The sequence below is a fragment of the Coffea arabica genome, chromosome 7c (genome assembly GCF_036785885.1).
Source record: "Coffea arabica cultivar ET-39 chromosome 7c, Coffea Arabica ET-39 HiFi, whole genome shotgun sequence".
Lineage (NCBI taxonomy): Eukaryota > Viridiplantae > Streptophyta > Magnoliopsida > Gentianales > Rubiaceae > Coffea > Coffea arabica.
Window position 1 is genome coordinate 2104373 of NC_092322.1, and position 13677 is coordinate 2118049.

At 32.4% G+C, this 13677-nt stretch overlaps 1 protein-coding gene across 3 annotated transcripts; it reads left to right on the plus strand.

Annotated features, from left to right (window-relative positions):
- Positions 1 to 11123: 11123 nt before the first annotated feature.
- LOC140010135 (uncharacterized) lies at positions 11124 to 13401 on the plus strand. Of its 3 annotated transcripts, none has more exons than XM_072056486.1 (5): positions 11124 to 11471; positions 11603 to 11689; positions 12463 to 12612; positions 12724 to 12985; positions 13069 to 13401. In XM_072056486.1, the coding sequence occupies exons 1-4, from the start codon at positions 11253 to 11255 to the stop codon at positions 12967 to 12969; spliced, it is 702 nt and encodes a 233-aa protein (XP_071912587.1). In that variant the 5' UTR covers positions 11124 to 11252; the 3' UTR covers positions 12970 to 12985; positions 13069 to 13401. The 3 variants fall into 3 exon arrangements, with proteins under 3 accessions (XP_071912587.1, XP_071912588.1, XP_071912586.1); XM_072056485.1 differs by having other exon boundaries at positions 11127 to 11471; positions 12724 to 12921; XM_072056487.1 differs by lacking the exon at positions 11603 to 11689 and having other exon boundaries at positions 11125 to 11471; positions 12724 to 12921.
- The last annotated feature ends 276 nt before the right edge of the window (positions 13402 to 13677 follow it).

Consider the following 13677-nt stretch of genomic DNA (forward strand, 5'->3'; position numbering starts at 1 on the left):
AAGCTGTTTCTGAGTTTCTCCTCTCATCAACTGAAGACACTTTCTCAGTTTCTCATTTCTCCTCTCCTCTCCTCAATTACAGAAGGCTCACCCCTAACTTTCTCCGTTTCTCGTTCTGCTTGCTTTCTGCTTTCTGCTTTCTGCTTTTTGTTTCTGGTTTCTCAACTGAAGATAGAAACCCTAAGCGGCTCAGCCTCCTCCAGCCGACTCCTCACAAGTCACACCTCCTCCAACCGGTCCATTTAAAGGTTTGGTTAAAAATTAGAACTGCTCATTGAATAAGAGGTTAGACATGGATTCTCTAGTTTTTTGTTTGTTTCCTATTTGGCGTCTTTCAAGTGAGAACAGAAATATTAATCATCAGAGGGAGAGAGGAGGAGGAGGGCGGTCTTCATCAATGGCAATTGACTTCTGTAATGTACACCCACTGGCCAGCCTTGGGGTTTCCTAAAATGATGAGGAGTAAAATGGATGTAAGGCTTGAGAAATTTGGCAATGGGATTGATAAAAAAGAAAGTAGGCAGACAAACCAATTATCAGTAATCATGAGATAACGTGCGCTTTCTCTTTTAGATATCTGGCTCTGCTTTATGGTTTCTAATTGGGCATTTGCCTTGTTATGGTAACGTGCTGCTTGCTGATAAAATATGGTCAAAGAAACAGTTTCCTGGAATTTGGTTAAATCGGTAACTTTTCGTTTTCCGAATTGAATTTGGATTAAATTCGAATTCGATATTTTCTATTTTGAACACGAATTAGGTCGAATATTTTCAAAATTATTTATCGAAAATTATTGATTTCAACCTACTGAATTCGAATTCAATTCTCACCCTTATCTGTAGCACATATTTTGCTGGCTAAAACAAGAGACAAGAAAACTTGTACAAGCATCAAATATATTAAATTAAAAAATAAAAGAATTATAATCTCTTGAAATTCTAAAATCTGAAAAAGCTAATTCTGATATTTCTTTTTAAAAAGGCTTGTTATTTCCTACATTTGAGCGTAGATAACAAATAATTTGGTTGATGATTGAGTACTTGAACCTTCCATCGTCACTCGAACCTTCACTTTCAATCTTCAAGCTTTTGACGTGTACGGAAGAATTTGTTCAACTTGATTTTGACTTGAACAGAATGATTTGTTTGACTTTATTTGTTTTTTCTTTTTTGGACCAATCGGTAATTTCTACACTAACCCGTTTAAGGGATGAAACAGACTCTGTTTGAATTTCTCAATTTTTGAAAAATAACTTTTTCATGTATAATATTATAATAATATATAAACAAAAATAACTTAAAAAATATCATATTCATACAATATATAAAAAATAATTCCAAATATATAAAAAAAATTACATCACTATCCATCACTCTCTACTATCACGGCCACCACCCCCACACCCACGACCCTCTCTCCTCTCACGCTCTCTCACTCTCCGCCCATTCTTCCTCCCTTTTTTCTCCTTTTTTTTTCCTCCTTCTTTCTTCTTTCTTCTTTCCCTTTCTTCGCCCCCCAATTTCCTTCCCCTCCATTGACCGCAACCTTGCTAGTCATGATCAAATATGATCGCAATCAAAAGTCACGACTAAAACGATCGTGGTTAGAGTGGTGGCTAAAGTTGCAGGCACCACCCGCGAGCAGGAGAGGGATTTGGGGTTGGGCGGAAGGAGGGGAAGGAGGAGAAAGGAGATAGAAGAGGAAAGAGGGGGGAGGAGAAGTAGGAGAGAGAGGAAATAGAGGGGAGGAGGAGAGGAATAGAATGGAAAGAGGGCAGAAAAAGGGAGGGGGTGGTGGTGGATCATACAAAATTAAAAAAAATATTCCAAAAAAATTATAAATTATAAAATATTAAAAAATATATTTTAAAAATACCTCTAAAAACAATTCAAAAAATATTTACAGTAAAATTTTTTCATATACACAGTTACAGTAAAGTTTTTAAAAAATATCCCAAAAAACATCTAATCCAAACAGAATCACAATTATCTTAGAGGGGAAGGTTCCTAAGATATCTGACTTATGACCCATTTCACTTTACCACCTAATCTAGGGGTGCGTATCGAAATCGAAATCAGTAATTTAAATTATTGAATTTGAAAATTTGACATCAGAAAATCTAACCGAATTCAATTTTGAATTCACCAATTTTGAATTCAAATTCGTATCAAATTCAATTCAAAATTCGGCAAATTTTGATTTCACCAAATTTTGATAATCCTTTTTTTTCTTTTTGGAGTTTTGTTTTGTATTTCTAATTTTTTATTATAATTATATATAAATTTTGCTAAACTAAATGTTAATTTTTGTATAATATATGTTTATAATTATAACACAATATACAATTAACTTAAGAAGACTTATTAGTGTATTGTTAAACAATATAATTATTAGTTAGATGTATTATTATATAATATAATTTTATATTACATATATTAATATATATCTTTATACTATATAAGATTGAGTTTTGGTGAAAGAATAAGTTGAATTTCAAATGCATAAGTGAGGGTTTTTTGGAAATGTGAAATGTTGTGTATTAGTTTAAAACCTTTACGTACAACTTAACGAGGCATGTATTTGGGTATGTTTATTGAAATGATCCCATTTTAAAACATTTAAAGTTGTCATTGTTGAGCCATCTGGATATTGATGGAATGTGTAATGAGTGTGTAATCGTTTTTACATTTTGTACAACCTATTTATGCTCGTGTGTTGGTATAATTACCGAAATATCCCTTAACTATCAATAATTTTTCATTTTAATACATTTAAGATTGTCATTTATGAGCCATGTGGGTATTGATAGAATGTGTAATTAATGTACAACTGTTTTTGTATTTTGTACAACCCATATATGCTTGTGTGTTTGTGTAATTACCGGAATATCCTTTAGTTACCAATTATTCCCCTTTTCAGCCGCAGGTAACCGTTTGAGATGTTGTTTTGTCTGAAACGTTTCAATAGTTGCTGAACGAACTGTTATGAATGTTAATGCTTTGGTCGGCATCTATTTCTTTATCATTTATAATCTACATTTATAAGTCACAAACGTTGGTCAGTTTATCCCTTTTTAGTTTCAGGGATTAAGTTTTTCCTTTTTACCTTTGTCTACAATGATCTGGCTCATCGTTTTCTCTTCCATCCGAACTCAACTCTGAAATTACCTATTATTTTGTAATTAATTACACCATAATTTAATTGTGAAATCGTTGGTATGTTAATGGCCAGACGATTCATTATCAGTTTCTTCCTGTTCGCATTCTGGAATTGGGATAATTCTTCCTGACTTTAAATTTATGTGCTCATAATGCTCTTTAGTCGCAGCTACTTCTGGTGGTTCAACTTGAAGTTAGATTTCATCATCCTCCTCAATTTTTCAGTTACTCTCTTAATTTTATCGGTATGTGTTTTAGTACCTGTAGTTAGTGACTTTTATCGCGTTGCTAGCTGCAAGATATCATTTTTTTCATTGATTCGGTTGTCCACTGTAATTTGACTGGGTTGGTTATAATCTTATAGGTTTGGAGCAACAGTAAAAAAGAACTCTCGGTGGGGATTCTGAAATAAGGTTAGTTTTTTATGTTGCTCTGTCTTTCTGTATTATCACCGACCTTCAATTTGACACCGTTTTATTGTAACGCTGCATGAATTAATTGATTATATTGTTTATTGTTGATTTGGGTGTGAAGTGTTCACTTCACTTACTACTAAATGTGTTCCCTATTTTATAGTGTATGGGAACAAATTTTTATGTTGTATCCCATGCCGAAATTGGTATAAAATTAATGACAACTTAATCTATAATGAGAAGAAGCAATATGGGACTTGCATTCACTAATCTGTCAAATGTAAGTTCGTCAAAAGTACCGATTAAACATGGGACCACATCAAAATGGATTAGCAGTGCTACAAGCGTACACAATAGCGGAGCACTTGAGAGATCTCCAGGAACTCAACTCCTGAAGAGCTCGCTGTCATATCAAAGTACACAACCAATATGCAACCACATCAACATCTTGAAATTCTGATAGTGCAATAAGTGTAGCTGAAGTAGTAGAAAAATCAGACTTTATCTTTCAAGGAATGGCAATAGATGTCGCAATGACAGAAATGGAGACAAGGAAAAGAGTCGGCCCAACCAATTTGGACACCTCATCGTTTACAAAGTCCAATAAATGAACCAGTGGTGCAACACCTACACAACAAAATGACGAAACCACCAAGACGCAACACAACTGAGTACTTAAGGCTGTCTATTAAAATATCTAAATTAGTCTACTACTATTACTATCACTAAATAAGGGACTGTATGGTACCAGGATTATAGCTATTACTCTCTTTGTTTTCAACAATCTTTGCTTTATAGACTATTACTACTGTTCTCGTTCAACTACTTTATGGACTATTTTTTTTTGTAATAGTAACTGCTTCTCATTATTTGATTGTTATTTCTTCTCATAATGTACTATTGTTTGTTCAACAAGAAAAAATCTTCTTCCTCACAAGCACCAAATACCCGCGCGATGCGCGGGCACTCCCTCCAGTATATATATATATATGAATTTGAAATCAAAATCGATATTCGATTTTCGATCTCACACCGATTTGAATTGTGAAGTCAAAATCAGAATTTTCAATTTGAAAAATCTAATTACCGAATTTGAACCAAATTCGTATACTTCGAAATCGAAAAACTCGAATTCCATTCTGATTTCCGATTTACCAATTTCAAAAATTTTAAATTCAATCAATAAATCAAAAATTTTTAATTTTACACACTCCTAACCAAATCCAATGTTCCTTCCTTCCCCTCCCTCTTTGTTCTGCAAGACTTAATAAGGCATTACTCGATAGTTGTTGGAGACAAATCTTGAAATGCTTCTTTCACGATCTACATTTTTTGCCAACATACTATACATCAATTTTGCAATTTGTGAAGATCAAACGAATTCATAGTGTACTCGAGGGCCATCGGTATAATTTACATAAACTGGGAATAAATCATGTTCATTGCCACTTCGGGACTAATCAATTCCCTTCTTTAGATAGACTTAGCAATTGCTGAAATGCTAATTCTTCTAAACACGATACCTCACATGCATAATCAGAAGTTTAGCTGAAGATGTTATCAAAATATTCCACATGGCTAAAATAGAATATTATTTAAATTATTACTGTAAAATTTTTTGTAATGTAATATATGTGTACATGAGTTAAAAAATAATTTAAAAAAATGAGTGATTAATGTATTTGTCATGCAAGTACAAATATTACTTGAGATAATTACGGCCCCGTTTGGAACCTGAGTTTTTTGAAAGTTTGTCTAAAACTTTACTGTAGTGTACTGCAGAATTTTTTGGAAAAATTTTTTAAGATGAATTTTTTTTTTCTTTTTCTCTTTCTTTTTCTTTCCTTCTTTTTTCTTTTCTTTTCTTTTCTCTCTTCTTCTTCTTCTTCCTTCTCCTTGGTCTGTTGCCTCTGCCTTCCCAGCAGAAGGCAAGAAAGAGCAACAGTTGACAAATATCAGGCGGAAATTTTCTTTCTTTCATTTTTCTTTTTCCTTCTTTCCTCTTTCTTTTTCTTCTTCTTCCTTCCCCCTCCCTCTTCCCTCACGGTATCAGACCTCTACCTCGTTGAAGAACCAGCAGTCATGGTCCCAATTTTTTTTTTCTTTTCCTCTTCCCATCTTCTCCCTATACTCCCCTTCACCCTCCCCCCTCCCTCCAAAAGCCAGAGAACCAGCAGCCATGGCCTTACAATTTTTTTTTTTACTTTTTCTTTCCCCCTCTCCCTCCCCTTCCCCTTCCCCCTTTGCCCAATCCGGTCGTTGACCAGATCTCTAAAAACTTTGTCGCGACTGGGTGCGATTTGATCGAGCTATCAGATCGCAGCCAGGGAAGAGAAAGGGTAGCCAGGGAGGGAAGGAGAGGGGGAGAGGGAGAAGGAGAAAGGAAGGAAAAAAAAGGAAGGTCGGCGCCGGAATAGGTGACCAGCGCCGGAAGCAGTGGTGGTTGGCGGTGGAAGTGGTGTAGCCGGCGATGAAGATGTGGTGGATTGGGTGGGGTAGAAATAAGAAAAAAAGAGAAAGTTTTTTGTGTATTAGATATTTTGAAATGTGTAGGTTAAAAAATTTGATAAGTTTTTTTGAGTTCGTGTAGCTAAAGTAGCTAAAAAACTAATAGCTAAAAAACTTGGCCAAAAAACTCGGTTCCAAACAAGCCCTACGTTTTGGGTAAAAAATAAAAAGCGTTAATTACATTTACCTCCCCTGAGGTTTAACCATATTACCAATCAATCCCTGTAATTTGTCCAAATAACGGTCTCACCCTTTGAATGATCAAATGTTTAACAAAACCCCATTAATGCCGAAAATGCCCTTATTGAGGCCATGTTGCATTAAAAAAAGAACATATTTTTATTTTATTAACCCTGAAACAATCCAAAAAAATAGAAAAAAGCTTTTGCTTATTATTTTATAAAAACCAAGGGTGTGTTTGGATCCCTTGTTTTTTGGATTGTTTTTGAAAAATTGTTTTTCACATTCCAAATGCTACAGTAAATGTGTATTTTCAAAACAATTCAAAAAATACTATATCCAAATATTATATCAAAAACAACTACATATGTATATTTCAATTATGTATATTATATATATAAATATATATATTATATTATATTAATATAAATTGAAATATACAAATTGAAAATTATATATATTATATAAATAGTTATAGAAATTAATATTAAACATAATATTGTATATTATACATAATATAATATAATATACATAATATGTAATCTTGTATACAAAAATGTGTAAATATTTATACATAATATATTATGTACATTATATTATAATATATACATTATTAATGTATAATATTATTATGTACATTATTGTGTATAATAATGTATAATAATGTTATGTATAATATATAATATATATAATATGTAATAATGTAATAATGTATATTATGTATAATATAATATATTATGTATATTATATTATATATATACAATATTATGTATATTATACAAATTGAAAATTATATATTATATATTTATATATTATATATTATATGAATATTTAAATAATGAAATATACAATAAATATTACAAATTGAAATATTATATAAACACCATATTTATAATATTATAATATTTATAATTAATATTAATGTATATTATATATTTTAAATATTTATATATTTATTTATACATATTATAAATATTTATATATTTATATGAATATTATATATTATATAAATTATATATAATATAACATATATTATATATTATACATTTATACATAATATATATATATATTAATGGATATTTATAATATACATTTAAATTATGTATTATATATAATATAATACATTTATATTAATATACATAACATTAATTTTATATTTACACGTAATATTAATACATTTGTACATTTATATTAATACATTTATACTTAATACTAATATATATTAATAAAATTATAATTTATACATTTATATAATATTTATTTGTAATTTATACATTTATAATAATATAGACTTATACGTTTTGAAATAAATTTATATTATTTATTATATATAATATAATACATTTATATATTTTTATATAAATACATAAATATATTTATTTTAAAATATTTATAAATGTATTATAAATGCATAAATGTATATTTATATAAAAATATAAAAATTATAAATTATAAATTATAATTTATACATTTATATAATATTCATTTATAATTTATACATTTACAATAATATACACTTATACATTTATAAATATATTTATATTATGTATTATATATAATATAATAAATTTATAATACATTTTTATATTTGTATATAAATATATAAATATATTTATTTATAAATATTTATAAATGTATTATAAATGCATAAATGTATATTTATATAAAAATATAAAAGTTATAAATTATAAATTGTAATTTATACATCTATATAATATTCATTTATAATTTATACATTTATAATAATATACACTTATATATTTATAAATATATTTATATTATGTATTATATATAATATAATACATTTATATATTTTTTAGCGAATATATAAGTATATTTATTTATAAATATTTATAAATGTATTATAAATGCATAAATGTATATAAAAATTATAAATTATAAAAATACCCAAAAATATGTTTTAAAAATACCTCTAAAAATAATCCAAAAAACATCTAAAGTAAAAGTTTGTCATATAGGGCCTGTTTGGCACCCTAATTTTTTACCAAGTTTTTTAACTACTAGTTTTTTAACAACTTTTGCTACAGGAACCCAAAAAACTTCCCAAAATTTTTTATCTACACACTTCAAAAATCTATACACAAAAAATTTCCCAAAAACTTTTCTTTTTTCCTCACCCAACCCACCACACCAACCACCACCTCCACCATCTCTCCCGGCGCCGGTTACCTATTCCGGCGCCGGTAACCTCACAAAAAATTTCTCTAATTAAACCTCAAGTTTTCCGCTTCAAGCGCCGGAAGATTCAGTCCGCTCTGAAACAACCAACAAAAAGTTCATATCTCACCAATTCTGCTCACTCTCTTTGAGCCTTCTCTCCCTGCCGTCACAGCATGCAATTTTAATGAAAACCAACCCATCATTTTAATGAAATGAAAGATTAGCAGAGCTACCCAAAAAAAGAAAAAAAAACCCAAGAAAATTAATACTAGGATTTTAGGAGGAGCAACAAATACAAAAGAGAAAACAAATCATCAAGAAGAAGAAGAAGATGGAGGAGCCCAAAAGCACTTTTCCCAAGCAACGAAGGAACAAGACTGTGATCAGCAGAATGGGCAAAGCCGGGGGTGGTGGAGGGATTGGAGTTGGAATTATTTTCTTGGGCGGAGTAGTAGCCAGTGCTACTGCAGCTTTCCTCATCAAGAGGCGGCTCCAAAAGTCCACCAGAAATATCAAGAATTGCAGCCATGATCCGTCAACTCCATCCGCTGAGATTCCTTACAAATTGCTGGAGGACAAAAACACAAATCAAGCCAAGGGCCTAAAGTTTATTGCTCGCGATTCAAATTCTCCTGCATGTACGGATACGTATCAAAACTTGAGGTTTGTAATTGCCGAAAGATCCTGGCGGGAGGAGGGAAAGGGAGGGGGAAGAGGAGAAAAGTAAAAAAAAAAAAAAAAAAAAAAAAAGCAGAGGTAGTACTGGCGGAGGTGCTGGAGGTGGGAGGCAGAGGAGAGGTAACGGGAAGTGGGAGGGGAAAGGAAGAAGAAGAAAAGGAGAGGAAAGAAAAGAAAAAGGAAAGAAAGAAAAAGAAAAAGAAAGAGAAAGAGAAAAAAAAAGGTTTTCACTTTATAAAAATTTCTACAAAATTTTTCACATTCTAAAAACTTTTATAAAATTTTTTCAAAAACTTCTACAGTACACTACAGTAAAGTTTTAGACAAACTCCTAAAAAACTCAGGTTCCAAACAGGCCCATAGTTTTTTAAAAACACTCCAAAAACAACTAATTCAAACGGACTTGTATTTCAAAAACGAAATGCTACAGTGCTGTTTTTGAAAAACAACCCCAAAAATAGTTAATCAAAACGGAGCCCATATCTTTGCTTTCATAAATAGTTTTTGAATCAATAATTATTTTAAATCTTAAAAATGAATATTAAAAAGTAGATAAATTGAAAGAAAAATAAAAAAAAGAAGAAATTATTTTAATTCCTGAAGTATGATTCAAATTGAGGAAAACATGCCTTGTACTCTCCGCAACATGTCTTGAACCACAAATTCGAACCATGCTTGAGGATTTAAAATAATTGCTTCTTTTTTATTTTTCTTTCAATTTATTTAATTTTTAATATTCATTTTTTAAGATTTAAAATAATTATTGATTCAAAACTATTTATGGAAGCAAAAATATTATTTTTATAAAATAATAAGCAAAAAAATTTTTCTATTTTTTTGGATTACTTGAAGGTTAATAAATAAAAATATGTTCTTTTTTTAATGCAATATTGCCTCGAAAAGGGCATTTTCGGCATTAAGGGGATTTTTGTTAAACGTTTGATCATTCAAAGGGTGAGACCGTTATTTGGACAAATTACAGGGATTGATTGGTAATATGATCAAACCTCAGGGGAGGTAAATGTAATTAACCCAAATAAAAAAAGTCCCCTATGTTAAACCTAATACACAGAAAAATTCCCCATGGTTTCAAAATATACAATACAACTCCTCATACTTTGAACTAAATTGTAAAGGTGACGGAATTCATTAAATTTAATGGAAATGGATGAAATGACCAAAATACCCTGATATAATTAAGCAAAAGACAGTTCAAAAAAATCATTTGTTTTATTCTCTAAATAGAGAGAATTGAGAGTTAAGGGGTAGAATAAGTATATTTGATAAAAATTATGTATAAAATTTTTTTTAGGTTCCAATAAATCATTTCCGTTAAGTTTAACGGATTCCGTCACTTTTACAATTTAGTTCAAAATATGAGGTGTCGTATTATATATTTTGAAATTATAGAAGACTTTTCTTTATATTAGGCTTATTACAAGGAGCTTTTTATTTTTTAGCCTTACGTTTTCAACTGCACTCATTGATATTACTGCACTTCACCGAAGTGGTGTTGAACACGTACAATCCTCTTTCTCTTTTTTTTTTTTTGAGAGCGTGGTTTTTTGGGTTTTTGTGGGGGGGGGGGTGGTTAATTCACTTGGGATTCTCGATGACATGTTTTCTATGCCAATGCAATGCCACCAATAGTGTTGCGCCAAGTGTCATGTTATTATTTAAACTTGTGTTAAACCAAGCCAAGTTGAATTATTAGAAAATTAAAGTGTAAATAATAACAAGACATTTGGCGCAACACTATTGGTGGCATTGGGTTGGCATAGAAAACATGTCTGATGTCACCGAGGATCCCAAGTTGTGGTTAATGTGGGATTTGTTTGTCTTGAAAGGCCGCATTTTAGAACAGGGAACCATCAAGCAACTGCCATGTGCGATTTCATCAGGCGCCAAACTCAGTTCAGGGCCACACAATCAGCAGACATGATGATGATTATCAAAAGAGACGAACCTAAGTATGATGTCTCTACCCTGCCCTTTATCTTTATGCTCCCATTATGGTCCCACAGCCAGAGCCCAGCACTAATGAAATTGTAGTACCAAATCAGGCAGCGAAATGCTCCTTCCGGTGTCTCAGTAGTCTGCAAGACAGATAGAGACAAAGGAGAATGAACGAGCCATGTCAGTTTTTGTAGCGCCCTCGTCCTGTAAGAGCCTACTGGTATCTGGCAAACCATGGAATCACAAGGCGGTGGTGCTGCCACCCAGGTTGCAATGCGGCTTCACCTTCAGCTGCCAAACAAAGCCAAAGCCTTTGATGATTATCGCACAGATGGCCAACCCTTCAACGTATTCTTCCAGAATCTCCACCGACGTCCCTCTCTATGAACTTCCCGGGGTATTTCTATTACCAATCTGATGTCTCTTAATCTCCATCATGCATTTGTCTGTTATAGCCATAGGGGCATTGGTAATTAAGCATGTTATTGACTATCAAGTCGACCAACTGTGAAATTAATGACGTGGTAGGCCACTTTTGACCAATATCTCGAGGATAAGCCCAGAGTTTTTAGAGCCATCTTTCCTGACAAACAGAGAAGCCAGCAACTTAGTGAGGTAACTGTTTCTCGAATTCTTGGACCCCAATCACGAGATTGGACTTTATCTAAAGGATCCCTGTTATGTGGAAATTGAGTCCCTTTTTAATTGAAAGGCTAATGCCCCTTTTGGTTCCAATTTTTTTTTTCTTTTTTCCAATGGCTGGTGGCACTGGATCTTGCTTTGAATGTATAGCCCCGAATATAGGCCATGAAACCCTTGGAGTTGTATACAGAATTTATGTGCTCGTCATGTGAGCAATAGATATCTTCGCATTGCTTAATTGACCTTTTCTTTCTATCTTGCTTTTGTTGGGGATTTACTGGATCACATTAATTGTAATTTCATTCTGAATTTTGTCATATATCCATACCAACTATGAGCATTTGGGGGATCGTGTGGCATCATCTTAATTGTAGGATAATTGTTAAATCTGTCAAGACGGGTTATATCACAAGGCTTAAACACTGAAATTTCATAGGGGGTCAATTGACAAGACTTGTTGCCAGGAGCTGTTTCTCGCTTCGAGTTAAAGCCTAAAATTGAAGTCTTGAATTTTTTTTCTCGAATACTTTAGCGAATGCTTTTAAGAACAATTAAACTTGCAGTGAAAAAAAAAACTTGCAGAAATTTCAACAGCATCTTGTTTTCGCTCTTTGCGCTCTCTCTCTTTCTCTCCCCCCTCTTTCCTTTGTGCTTAATCTTTTATCTATCTTTTTTCCCCGTAGTGATTGTGGCCGTACATATGTTTGCCTCCATATAACGCTTGAAAAGCAATCTGTCCCATGCAGGAAGAATGGAGAATTAATATGCTACCCATAGACTTCCTGTTCCAAACCGTCAAGCCAGTAATTGACATGAGAGTGAGATGTAAATCACAAGGGGTTGAATACCCTCCTGAGGTTCCTAATGATATTACAAAGGTGGTTGAACTTGAAATTGTAAGTGAATTTTCAGGGGGGAAAAAAAACGTATACTTGTCATTGTTCTATCTGCTGGATTATTAAGCACTTCAACTGTCACTGGCTCCTCATTCGTTATATGTGGTGCAGATTAGATGGGAGCTTCAAGGACTAGATGATGTGCTAAAGCCTTCTCATTTTTCCCTTGGAGTAAAAGGAATTCTTTACCCTGATAGACGGGGTCCTCGTACTAGGCTTACAGGTACACTGCAGATTAACATGAGCTTCATTCTCCCAGCTGCGCTCTCACTAATTCCTGAAGAAGTTCGTCGAGAAGTTGCAGAGTCGGTTAGTTACTTGGTGCATCTTCTTGTTCATAACTTACCCTATTCCTGACTACGAGAGATGGATGGTAAATTGGATTCTGGAAAAGATTAATTTTGGTGGGCAAAAGTGTTCTTCTGACCGATTTGTCTACATTCTTTGTTGTGCTAGGTTCTAAGGCGATTAATGGAGAACATGAAGAGTAAAGTTAACGGTAGCTTGCTGGCTGACTATAGTTCATTTAAGAGGGAAAAGTCCATCAGATAGTTATGTACTCAAGACACCGAATGACAGTTGAGATTACAAGAAGAGGCCTCATGATCTGAGGAGTCTGTGTAGGAACGTGAGAGGATGTGTTCTTTCCCAGCAAGTGAAAAAACGAAAGATGTAATTTTGTTTTTATTTCTCAGACATTTACCGTATTAAGCAACTTCTTCCAAACTACCAGCATGTGTTCTTTCCCCCTCCAGATGATAACAATGAAGTTAAGTTCCTTTTTTCCAAGTTGTCTCTGCTATCCTGAGTTCGCTATGTTGCTGCCAAAAGAAATAAAGGGTGCAGCTGTTGTGTTGCTGGTCCCATGTTCTCTACGAGTCGAAAGTTACAAACTAGAACTTCGTTTTACTGTGGATTCTTCGGAGCTGATAGTATTACGTCTGTTGGGATATAAAAACCTATTTGCTTGTATAACTAACATATATTTTAATCATTATTTTATCTTACATATATCATATCAAAAATTACTGCAATGTTTGTTTCTTTTTTCGATACCATCCAAAC

Coding starts and splice junctions, on each gene's coding strand:
- LOC140010135 (XM_072056485.1), top strand. CDS start 11,253: ATGTCAGTTTTTGTAGCGCCCTCGTCCTGTAAGAGCCTACTGGTATCT. Junction 11,690..12,462: donor GAAGCCAGCAACTTAGTGAG/GTAACTGTTTCT, acceptor TGTCCCATGCAG/GAAGAATGGAGAATTAATAT. Junction 12,613..12,723: donor AGGTGGTTGAACTTGAAATT/GTAAGTGAATTT, acceptor TATGTGGTGCAG/ATTAGATGGGAGCTTCAAGG.